We start from the raw sequence: 11,292 nt of genomic DNA on the forward strand, positions 1-11,292 counted from the left end.
GAGCCAGACAAACCCCACTGCTAGTGCAAGGGCTCTTCACTGGGTGCTTCAGCCTGGTCAGACTCTGATCAGCTGCTGGGTGCCCTCTCTCAGCTGGCTGAGGCTGAAGGTTCCACCTTTTGCAGGTAGGCTCAGAGCCTTCTGTTTTCCAGAGAATTCAAGGGAGTGTTGGTCTGCTGCAGCTTAGGGAGGCTCTGCAGAGGCATCTGGACAGGCTGGATCAATGGGCCAAGGTCAGGGGATGAGGCTCAACCAGGCCAAATGCCAGGTCCTGCCCTTGGGTCACCACAAGCCTGGGAAGACTCCAGGCCTGGGGTGGAGTGGCTGGAAACTGCCCAGCAGGAAAGGCCCTGAGGGTGCTGGGTGACAGGAGCTGAACAGGAGCCAGCAGTGCCTAGGTGGCCAAGAAGGCCACCAGAATCCTGGCCTGGATCAACAGTGGCATGGCCAGCAGAACCAAGGAAGTGATTGTCCCCTTGTACTGGGCACTGGGGAGGCCACATCTTGAGTCCTGGGCCCAGTGTTGGGGCCCTCGCTCCGAGGAGGACATTGAGGGGCTGGGGCAGGTCCAGAGGAGGGCAGCGAAGCTGGGGAAGGGTCTGCAGAGATTTCCCTTGTTCCTAGCAGTGATTTTGATCTGCTCATGCAGCTGTCCAAGTGTTGGAAATGTTTTGCCCAATTAACCCAACAATCTTTTGGCTAAGGCTCCAGGGAGACCTCAGAGCAACCTTCCAGTACCTGAAGGGGGCTCCAGGAAAGCCAGGAGAGGACTTTTGAGAAGGGCTTGCAGTAACAGGAGAAGGGGCAATGGCTTTCAGCTGGAAGAGGGCAGATCCAGACTGGAGACGAGGAAGAAATTCTTGAGTGAGGGTAGGGAGACCCTGGCACAGGCTGTGGATGTGACCCTTCTCTGGAGGTGTTCAGGACCAGGCTGGATGAGGCCTTGAGCAGCCTGGGCTGGTGGGAGGGGTCCCTGCCCACGGCAGGGGGTTGGAGGTGGATGAGCTTTAAGGTGCCTCCAACCCAAGGCCTGGTATGCAGGTGAGGAGGCAGCAGCTGTGCTGCTTGTGCTGAGCTCTCCTCCCTCTCTCCCCAGGCCTACTGCTACCGGTACCGCTGCGCCGCCCGCAGCCAGAACACTCCGGACAGCTCTGCCTCCAACCTGGGCTTCCGCTGCGCAGCAGACTCCCCCCCAGAGCTGCCCTGAGCAGCTGGCTGCCACACCGAGGGCTGCAGGGCTCCATGCCACCTCAGGGCTCAAACCTCCTGCTGAGGGGAACACAAGGCAGCATAAGGCAGCACGGCTCAGCCTGGCTTGGAGCACCTCCTCGGGCCTGTCGCTGGGCAGCCAGGCCTGGACCTCATCCTGACCAAACCCTCCCCTGCTGCATCCCACTGCTTGGAGCCAGGGGAGCCTGCAGTGACCTAGCACTGAGCTGAGCTGAGTGTGTGGGGAAAGGTTCATTAATAGCTCCTTTAGGAAAGTTATTTATGGAACAGTGTTTATTTTGAAGGAAATCACAAACAAATTTGCCCATGGGGTGGATTTCCCCAGGGAGCTCAGGGGCTGCAGAGCTCTGCAGTACATCTGAGGCAGTTAATCCTAGGCAGACTGACGGAGTCGAGAGTGAGGACTGGCTGACAGCTGTCCAGGCAGGCAGGGAGTGCAGCACCTCTGTGACATTCCTGCTGCAGGGAAAATCAGGCCCAGAAATGATTTTCTGCTGTGGTGAGACACCTGCTGCTCCAGAAGGAGCCTTCTGCACCCGAGGGGAGATAATCCCCAGGGGGATCATGGTCAGAAGTGCTGCACAACGTGCAATACACTGCAAGCATTTCTTGCTGCTGCACTTCCCTGAGGGTGGAACAGTGACAACCCCATGGCTGTGCTCTTGGCTTCATTTGGGTGCTGGCAAAGCTGGAAAGAAAGCATCACAAGGAACTGAAGGTAACCAAAGGCTCTCAGGATGGCTCGAGGGAGAAGCTGGCACAGGGACCTGCGAGTCCTGAGGCCTACCAAGGCAAACTTTGGAACTCATTTAAGTTGGGTCTTTGTATTACATTGTTTTGAAAGGAGGGCATCTGAGCAAGGGGGAAGGGAAATGGGAATGACAGAATCCTGGCTAAAGGGTGGGGGGCAAGAGGCTGGGGCCAGACCCTGCTCAGTGGTGCCCAGGGACAGGACAAAGGGCCAGAGGCACAAACTGCAACCCAGGAGGCTCCACCTGAGCAGGAGGAGAAAGTTGTTTGTTGTGAGGGTGCTGGAGGCCTGGAGCAGGCTGCCCAGAGAGGTTGTGCAGTCTCCTGGTGTGGAGAGCTTCCAACCCCCCCTGGACAGCAAGCAGCTGTGGGTGCCCTGCTTTAGCAGGGGCTGGGACTGGATGATTTCTAGAGGCCCCTTCCAGCCCTCTCCACCTGGGATTCTGGGGTTGCCCTCATGCTTTAGAACTTGGTGACAACACATTTCATGTCCTTGAGAGGCCTTTCAAGGGCTGGCTGCTTGCAGTAGCACAAAGCTCTCTTGTTGCTCCATGCTTGGAATCCTGTCCTAGGCAGGTGTCTGACACCAGAGCAGGGGCTGGAACCAGCCTCTGTTGGCTGGGAGTGTTGAGGGTAGGATTGCAGAGACAGAGGCTGAGCTGTGTTCTCTGCTTCAAGGCTGGAGATGCAAGCACCAGATACCACTCCTGGTCTTTGGGGGGTTGTGTTTTGGGGTTGCTTTGTTTGATTCTCCACTTCCTTAGCTACTCCAAACGATGCCAAGTGCACAGTGCTGACAGGAAGGTAACACCCTGCTGTCAGCCTGCAAACCTATCTCGTCCTGAGGAGCAGGAATGCAGGTGCTGTCCAGCTAGGGGGGAAACTTTTTCCAGGAGGGAAAGAGGAAGTCGAGGGAGTCATCCACCCCCAGCCCTGCATGCTGCTGGTGGCTGGCACAGTGCCCTCTGAGGGAAGAAAACCAGATCAGGCTCTGGATAGGACAGAAGTCCTCCCAAGCCTGGTGGTGTTCTGGTATCCAGTGCAGCATGCAGACCTGGAGAGGCTCTCCTGTAGAAGAAGGCACCCTTGCTCAGGCCAGGAGTGAGGGTAACAGCTTGTGAACTGCTTTTGCCAAGCAGCTGAAAGCCTCTGCATGCTTTGTGAACTGACAGACGTGACCTCAGTGACCACCCCTAGCAACAATCACATAACCTTTAACAGCACAGCCTCATGGGAATTCCACAGGAGGAGAAACTTCTGTGTGAGGCTGCTGGAGGCCTGGAGCAGGCTGCCCAGAGAGGTTGTGGAGTCTCCTGGTGTGGAGAGCTTCCCTCCCCCACCCCCCATGGCACTGTGCTGCTGGGCAAGCTGCTGTGGGAGCCCTGCTGGAGCAGGGGGTTGGACTGGGTGAGCTCCAGAGCTCCCTTCCCCCCTCCACCATGCTGGGATTCTTCTCAGCAGCAGAAGCATGAAGGCCATGCATGAACTCTGCCACTGAAGCTGATCAAGTACAGGTACAGACAAGGTCAGGCTTTGCTTAACAAAGAGCAGCACCATCTCCTTTGTCCCCTGTCACTATCAGGTTAGTCTTTCAGGTCCAAATCAAGTTGTCTTTTCCATGAAGAACGACTTGCCAGTGCCCTGCAGAGCAGCACCTCCCCCCAGGGCCTTCTGCTTGCTGTGTGTTTGGTGAAAGCTTAGGAGACAGTTCGAGGTCAAACCTGTACAGAGCAAACAATGCATGGTACAAGAAATTCTCCTCAGAAACTCCTTTCAGCTGCTTCTCAAAACCAAAGGTGCTTCCTTGCTGGAATCCAGAGTCAGAGTTTTATTGAACAGCCAGAGAACAGGGCTGAGGAGCTAGGGAGAGCTCCCTGGGCAGGGCTCTGGCGTGGGGAAGAGGGAGCTGTCCCAAGGCAAGAAGGAAGCACAGGTAGGGGAGCCACAGTAGCAAGGCTTCCTCGGGCCCTCAGCTTCCCCTGAAGGTTTCTGTTCTCTGTCAGAGCTTGGTGGATTATGGAATCTCCCAGAATAATCATAGGAAAGCTCCTCTCCAGCAGCAATCTCAGTGGCTGCAAAGAGGGCCAGCCTGGGCACCATGGAGTCGACTCGAACGGGCACCATGAACAGATTGGGCTCGCAGGAGTGGTTCAGGAACCTGCCCACGTTCCCCACCTGGCTGGGGTCCACAAACGTCTCCAGGACCCCCCCACTGTGGAGGTGCTCCCTCACCACTATGAGGTAGTTGGAGTCCTGTGGTGTCTGGGCCTGAACTCTCCTGCATGCCTCCTGAAAGCCCAGGACCTCCCCAGCGTACTCGCAGACGAAGCTGCCCTGGGCGATGTGCTGCAGCGTGCGCAGGCCCCACCCCTTCCTCTCCGTCCGGAACACCTCCAGCCTGAGCTGCAAGCCCCTCTGCACCAGCCTGTTCTGGCAGGACTCCCCACACCGGCACAGGGCATTGCACTCGAAGACAGGCCCGGAGGAGCCCTCCTGCGCAGCCCTGAGGCGGGAGTCGCTGTAGTTGGCGCCGTGGCGGAGGCAGGAGCAGGCGGGGGGCAGGCAGGAGCCGCTCGGGCAGGAGCAGCCTGGGAAGCTGACTTCAGTGGGGTCAACCTCTCCATCTGCTCCAGCCACGCTGTCTGGGCTGTACTGCAAGAGAACAAGAGTCCAGTCCATGTCATACTCAAGGCTTCTTTCCAGTCAGAGCGGTGGGAAGCTGCTGCCTGGCAGTGACTGAGCTGTGGAATCAGAGGGGTTGGGCTGGGCACAGCATGCACAGACCCAGCTCCCTTTCCTGCACTCCCCCAGGCAGTGGGCAGCTCTGTATGAACATAGACTGATAGCTCCAGAGAATGGGCTGGGTTGGGAAGGACCTTAAAGACCATCCAGTTCCAATCCCCCTGCCAGAGGCAGGGACAGCTCCCAGCAGCCCAGGTTGCTCAGGCAGCCTGGCCTTGAACCCCTCCAGGGAAGGGACATCCACAGCCTCCCTGGGCAGCCTCTGCCAGAGTCTCCCCACCCTCACTCTCAAGAACAACTTCCTCATCTCCAGTCTAACTCTGCAGATCAATTTCCCTTACCCTCCTCCTAACTGGAGGTCTAACATCTTAAAGAACAGAGAGCAGATCTTCCTTAGAGCTGGGAAAACACTTGCTGCTCTGTGAGCTCAGTTCTCCCAAGGAGGCTGGCAGCCAGACTCATTCCTTAGCAAAGCAAACCCAAAGCTTTTCATAAGGGGGCAAGGCAGCACAAGGGGAAGGGTTTGGAGCTGAGGCAGAGCAGGGTTAGCCTGGAGCTGAGGCAGAGCAGGATTAGCCTGGAGCTGAGGCAGAGCAGGGTTAGCCTGGAGCTGAGGAGGAAGTTCTTTAGTACAAGGTGCTGAGATTCTGGCTGCCCAGGGAGGCTGTGGCTGCCTCCTCCCTGAGTGTTCAAGGCCAGGCTGGATGAGGCCTTGAGCAGCTGAGTCTTGCTGAGAGGTGTCCCTGGGCATGGCAGGGCGTTGGAGTGGATGCTCTCTGAGGTCCCTCCCAGCCTGAGCCATTCTGTGCCTCTCAGGAGGACTCCAGTGCCCCAGCAGGTGAACGATTGCCAAACCCCAGCCTGCCACGACACAAAAGCTGCTGGGAGCCTTGCTGAAGCTGGAAGTCCAAACGTGAATGCAGCTAGCCAGCCCTGTGTGTCTCTTCACTTCTCAGCAGCCAGCCTGCAAAGCTTTATTTAGAAGCCTGGAGTAAGTGTTACTAAACCCAGGCATTCCCCAGGCTGCTGGCTGCTGCCAAAGATGCCACTCCATTCTCAAGCTCCCTTCACACACACACCAGCTTCCCCAGCCCTCTGCCTTTACTCTGAACCCACCTCCACCTCCCTTCTCTCTTCCCATCTGCTCCTCTTCACTGATACCAACGCTCTTATTTCTCCTAAGCACCAGCACAGCACCCAGCAGAGGAACCCAGGGGCTGCTCGGAGCAGGTCTTTATTTACACCCCTCAGCCTCCCTGGAATTTCGCCATTGTGTTTTCTAAAGACTCTCAGTGTCCCTGCAGGCAGGCAGGTGGAGTGCCAGGAGCTGGAGGTGGAGTCTCCATCCCTGGATGTGTTCAGGAGACACGTGGGCACGGCCCTGCGGGGCACGGCCCTTTGGGGCACGGTTTAATGGCCAGGCTGGTGTCAGGCTGACTGGGGCTGGGCTCCATGGCCTTGGAGGTCCTTTCCAACCAAAGCATTTTATGGTTGTAATCCACAGAGTGTCCACATCTGGGTTATGCCTGAGAAAGTAGGGGCGGGAGAAATAAAGGTTGAAGTCCCCTCCTGTGTTTGTGTCTCCTTGTCAGCCACTCCGGAGGGCTGTGCAGAGGAAAACGAGTGCCAAGGCTGCCAGGTTCTCGCTCCCGGCCCAGCCTCGCCCCACAGCCGCTGCTAACCCTGCAGCACTCCTGCGAGGCGGTGCCTGAGCTGCCTGCCTGAAGCCTCCGAAGGGCCACAGGCGGAGAGCAGCATTGGCTCTGTGTCCCTGAAGTGCGCCAGGCAGGGAGAGCCCAGGGCGAGAGGCTGGCTGTGGGGGGGCAACGAGAGCCACAACCCTCCTGCTGCATCGCGGGGGCGCTGCGGCTGCCGGGGTCCCGGACAGCCCCTCTGAGGGGACCGGGGCCCTCTGGGCCGCCTGGGGTGAACGGCCCGTCTGAGGGGACCGGGGCACTCTGGGTCCCTTGAGGTGAAGCGGGCCGCCGGAGGGGACCGGGACCCTCTGACGGCCTGAGGGAAACGAGCCGCCTGAGGTGGTCAGGCAGCACTGACAGTTTTTCCCCCTTCTCCTTCCCCCGGCCTCCCTCCCTCCCCCGCAGCCCCTACCTGAAAGGCCGGAGGGGCCTCCCCGGGCGGTGCCACTGCCACAGCCACCGGCTCCAAGCCCCGGCTCAGGTCAGCGCCGGCCGCCATAGCTTCAGCCCCGCCCCCTGCCCGGCGGCGATTGGCTGTCGGGGCCGAAGTCTCTCTCCGACTGGCCGAGCGGAGGGGGTGACGCGCTGCGCGCGGCTGCGCACGCGCGGTGTCGAGGCGGCTGCGCGGGCGGCGGCGCTCGCCGCGCGCTGGTGGGGCGCCGCCATCTTGTGTGTGTTTCCCGGCGAGGCTCCCGCGGGGCGGGGCGGGGCGGGGCGGCCGGCGGGGCGGGGCGGGGCGGCCGGCGGGGCGGGGCGGGGCGGCCGGCGGGGCGGGGCTGGGCTCTGCTCCTCCCCTGAGGCTGCAGAGAGACTTTTGCTGAGGGTGTCTGCAGACAGGGCAAGGGGGAAGGGTTTGGAGCTGAGGCAGAGCAGGGTTGGGACTGGGAGCTGAGGAAGAAGTTCTGCAGTAGGAGGGTGCTGAGACTCTGGCCCAGGCTGCCCAAGGAGGCTGTGGCTGCCTCCTGCCTGAGGGTGCTCAAGGCCAGGCTGGATGAGCATCTTGGGCTAGTGGATGGTGTCTCTGCCCATGGCAGGGAGGTTGGGACCAGAGGATCTCTGGGTTCCCTTCCAAGCTGTGCCATTCTGTGGGATTTTCTGCTTGCTTTTCCTTCTCATCCCTTCCCCCACAGTCCCTCTCACTTCTGGAATGCTCTGTGTCTTTCCCCATCCCTACACCCCACAGAACATGGGCTCAGGAAACTGTCTGCAGTTTTGGCTTCTTTTTTAAACACTTGGATTCCTGCTCTTGATTGCTCATTGCTTGTGGGAGTACATCCTGTGGTTGGAGTGGCTCTTCAGAGTGCTCTGCTGTCGGTTCTGTGGTTGTGCTGCACCCATTCAAGCTGGCTCCAAGCACACAAGCTTGCAGCAAGAGCCTCACTCATATCTGCAGGCAGTGTGATCCCCAAAGCAGTGCAGACATGGAAGGGTCCAGACTCACCTTGGCTGAGGCTGTGGTGATCTCCCCAGCCATCAAGCTGAGCAGGCAGAGGCAGCTGTGCTGCATGGGAAATGAACTTGGTGCACTCTGACACTGTAGCCTTAATCAGGTTCCATCTTGCTGGGTCATCTCTCCCAAGAGCTGTTGGAATGCAAGGCAGCTGGAAAGGCACAGAAGCTGATGGAGAGCCAGTCAGGAGCAATCAGTTGTATCTGCAGTGAGTGCTGGGTCAGGAGTGATGGACTGGGGAAGGAGTCCTTCCAGTTCTTGTCACACAGAACATCTTGGTCTGCAGCCTTGGCCTCAGGAAAGGATTTGGCAGTGATAAAAATGGCTTCAGTTGGGGGTTAGGTTATTTGCTTCTTGTTTTGCCAAGCAATGCTTCCTTAGGAGATTACAAAGTGTTCAGCCTGATGATTCTGGGCTGTTCATTACAGAATGGCTCAGGTTGCAAGGGACCTCAGAGGTCATCTCCTCCAACCTGCCCACCATGGGCAGGGACCCCTCTCAACTAGGCTCAGCAGCTCAAGGCCTCACCCAACTTGGCCTTGAACACCCCCAGGGAGGAGGCAGCCACAGCCTCCCTGGGCAGCCTGTGCCAGAGTCTCAGCACCCTTGTACTGAAGAACTTCTTCCTCAGCTCCAGTCTAACCCTGCTCTGCCTCAGCTCCAAACCATTCCCCCTTGCCCTGTCTCCAGACACCCTCAGCAAAAGTCTCTCTGCAGCCTTCCTGCAGGATCCCTTCAGCTCCTGGCAGGCAGCTCTAAGGCTCCCCTGGAGTCTTCTCTTCTCCATGCTGAACACCCCCAGCTCCCTCAGCCTGTGCTCACAGCAGAGCTGCTCCAGCCCTTGGAGCATCTTTGTGGCCTCCTCTGGACTTGCTCCAGCAGCTCTGTGTCCTTCTGCTGGGGACACCAGAACTGGAGGCAGTATTGGAGGTGAGGTCTCAGCAGAGCAGAGCCCAGGGGCAGAATCCCCTCTCCTGCCCTGCTGCCCACACTCCTCTGGCTGCAGCCCAGCACACAGCTGCCTGCTGAGCTGCATGAGGGCCCTGCTGGCTCCTGGGGAGCTGCTCAGCAACCAACACCCCCAAGCCTCTTTCTTCAGAGCTAGCCCCAACCCACTCTGCACCCAGCCTGGATTTGTGCCTGGGGCTGGCCCAGCTGAGATGCAGAACCTCGCTCTCTGACTCGTTGCACCTCAGGCAGTTGGCACTCTCCCACTCCTCAAGCAATTTCTGCCTTCACAGAGGTGGTGTTTCACCTTTCTTTCTATTGCCTTGTTGAGAAGGATGTCTCCCAAGAGTATCTGATCTTCCCTTGCTGCTCCACAACCAGGCTCTGGCTTAAATGCAACCCATAATTTCTGCCTTGTTGTTATGACAACAGAAAACATGAAGGTGAAATTCAGATAGGAATGTAAATGTTAACTGGCTGTGCTGCAGCAGGGGAATCAGTCACTGGATGATTATAGACTAATAATGCAGTCTGACATGCAGTCCAGCAGGAGGCTTGGGAGGAGCAGTGGAAGGGAGGAATTGCTGTGCCTTTACTCCTGCCTTGCACTGGGGGACTAAATCAATTCCCCTCATCAAATTCTGTGGCTGAGTCTGCCTGCAGCTGGGGCAATCCATAAGTCATCTTCTGCTGGACTCAGAGATCTAGTCTTGCCCTCTAACCTTTACACACAATTTATCTCCAGGGCCTCATGCTTAAAACTTTCTAAATGTTGCTTCTGGAAGGAAACCTGAGGAGTTCAAACAAAAGAAGAAGATGAAGAATGCCCTCCCAGCTGAAAGGAAGGAGTACACACAGCATGCCCCTGGCTTAGCACTGAATCACCTTTCCAGGGTATTAATTCTGATGCCTTCTCTCCATTTGTGGCATAATGGTCTCTGCAAAACTCTTTCTGCCTGTGCTAGGAACTGGCACATTTCCACCTGCCTCTTGGTCCTTCTGAGTGCTGTGCAGCTCAGTGAGATCCAGAGCAGGGGGGGCAGGAGAGGAGGTCTGATTCTGCAAGCCTTGTGGAAGTGACAGCAGTTCATCTGCCAGCTGCAGCTAGCAGGAGGCAGGAGGCAGGACCTCCTGGCTGCACAGGGGCTGAAGCAGCAAGTGTGATCTCTGTGCAGTCCTCAGTCACTAATTTCTCCTCAGCATCATGGGACTGTAGAACTTTCCAGGCTGGGAAAGACCCCCAGGGTCATCAAGTCCAAACATTAACCCAACAGTACTGAGTCTGCTGCTGAACCCTGTCCCTCAGCACCACATCTGCACAGCTTCTCAAGAAGCCTCCAGGGATGGGGCCTCAGCCACTGCCCTGGACAGTCTGTGCTAGGCCTTGACAACCCTTTTGGGCAGGAAATTGTTCCTAACCTCCAGCCTGAACCTCCCCTGGTGCAGCCTGAGGCTGTTTCTTCTCATCACGTCACTTGCTGCTTGGGAGAAGAGACAACCCCCACCTGGCTCCAGCCTCCTCCCAGGGAGCTGCAGAGAGCATTGAGGTCTCCTCTCTGTCTCCTTTTCTCCATACTAAACACCCCCAGGCCCCTCAGCTGCTCTTCACCAGCCCTGTTCTCCACACTCTTCCCCAGCTTTGTTGCCCTTCTCTGGACCTTTTCCAGCCCCTCAGTGTCCTCCCTGTAGTGAGTGGCCTAAAACTGAATGCAGTATTCAAGGTGTGGCCTCACCAGTGCTGAGTCCAAGGGGGTGATCCCTGCCCTCGTCCTGCTGGCCACAGTTCCTGGCACAGAAGCCCTTGTAGCTTCTCTCCTTAAGTCCTTCAGAGCTGGCTCTGTGCATGTGCACTGTGGAGTGGTGCTCTTGAATGATGCCTGTGAGTGCTAAAGCATAAAAGAAGGGAATGAAGAAAGAGCTGAAACTGAGCAAAGAAAGGTTCAGTTTCTGTGCAGAGCTTTGCAGGAAGGCAGGATCTGTCCAGATGTCATCCTCCTCTTGGTGGCAATGTTGGTTACTCTGCTTTCCCCTCCACAGCCCTTCCTGAGCCAGGGGACTGGATTGAGGGAGGGGTCAGAAACGAGCTGCCCAGCTTGTGTCTTGCTGCAGGAGCAACTTTCCATTACAGTCTTTGGGATGCACACAGCAGTGAGTTGCTCTCTGTCTGGGAAGGAGCTGAAACTGCTATCACCAAATGTTTGAATGCCATTTGCTCTCCTCTGTGCTTGCCCTTTCCTGCTGCAGGGGAGTGGAGACAGCAGCTAGCAGAATGGGAAGGGAGGAGCAGGGCTGGTTTGATAAGGTCAGCACTGTTGGCCTTCAGCAGCAGCAGCACTCTGTGTAAAAGCCATGTTTTGAAGATGTTTGCAAGTCATCTCCAGCCTGCTCTCAGCCTGCTTTGCTGTAAGGCTGCCTGCTTGGAAGTGCTCATCCCCAGAACCTGAGCAGGCCAGTGAGGCTGTGCTGTACCAGTCA

General features: G+C 57.5%; 2 protein-coding genes across 8 annotated transcripts in view; one reads left to right on the plus strand and one right to left on the minus strand.

The window, feature by feature from the left end:
• SUMF1 (sulfatase modifying factor 1) overlaps window positions 1–6,136 on the plus strand; it is a 29,665-nt gene extending 23,529 nt beyond the window's left edge. For 3 of the 5 annotated variants that reach the window (XM_068157778.1, XM_068157779.1, XM_068157780.1), the window contains one exon: window positions 1,097–1,488. In XM_068157778.1, coding sequence (XP_068013879.1) covers window positions 1,097–1,207 — 111 coding nt within the window. In that variant the 3' untranslated portion in view covers window positions 1,208–1,488. Of the gene's footprint in view, window positions 1–1,096; window positions 1,489–5,905 lie in introns of those variants that run through there. The other 2 variants (XM_068157776.1, XM_068157777.1) reach the window with 1 other exon arrangement.
• Window positions 1,486–8,359, minus strand: LOC137450849 (histone-lysine N-methyltransferase SETMAR). Of its 3 annotated transcripts, none has more exons than XM_068157783.1 (2): window positions 7,861–8,359; window positions 1,486–4,632 (listed from the first exon to the last, which is right to left on the minus strand). In XM_068157783.1, exons 1-2 carry the CDS (start codon window positions 7,924–7,926, stop codon window positions 3,841–3,843), a joined length of 858 nt encoding a protein of 285 aa, XP_068013884.1. In that variant the 5' UTR covers window positions 7,927–8,359; the 3' UTR covers window positions 1,486–3,840. The 3 variants fall into 3 exon arrangements, 2 of the variants coding, with proteins under 2 accessions (XP_068013884.1, XP_068013883.1); XM_068157782.1 differs by lacking the exon at window positions 7,861–8,359 and adding an exon at window positions 6,832–6,998; XR_010989664.1 differs by lacking the exons at window positions 1,486–4,632; window positions 7,861–8,359 and adding exons at window positions 6,163–6,248; window positions 6,832–6,918.
• Window positions 8,360–11,292: the final 2,933 nt, after the last annotated feature.

The sequence above is a fragment of the Melanerpes formicivorus genome, unplaced genomic scaffold, assembly GCF_026170545.1.
Source record: "Melanerpes formicivorus ecotype bairdi unplaced genomic scaffold, bMelFor1.0.p_v2 SCAF_38, whole genome shotgun sequence".
NCBI classification, from domain to species: Eukaryota; Metazoa; Chordata; class Aves; order Piciformes; family Picidae; genus Melanerpes; species Melanerpes formicivorus.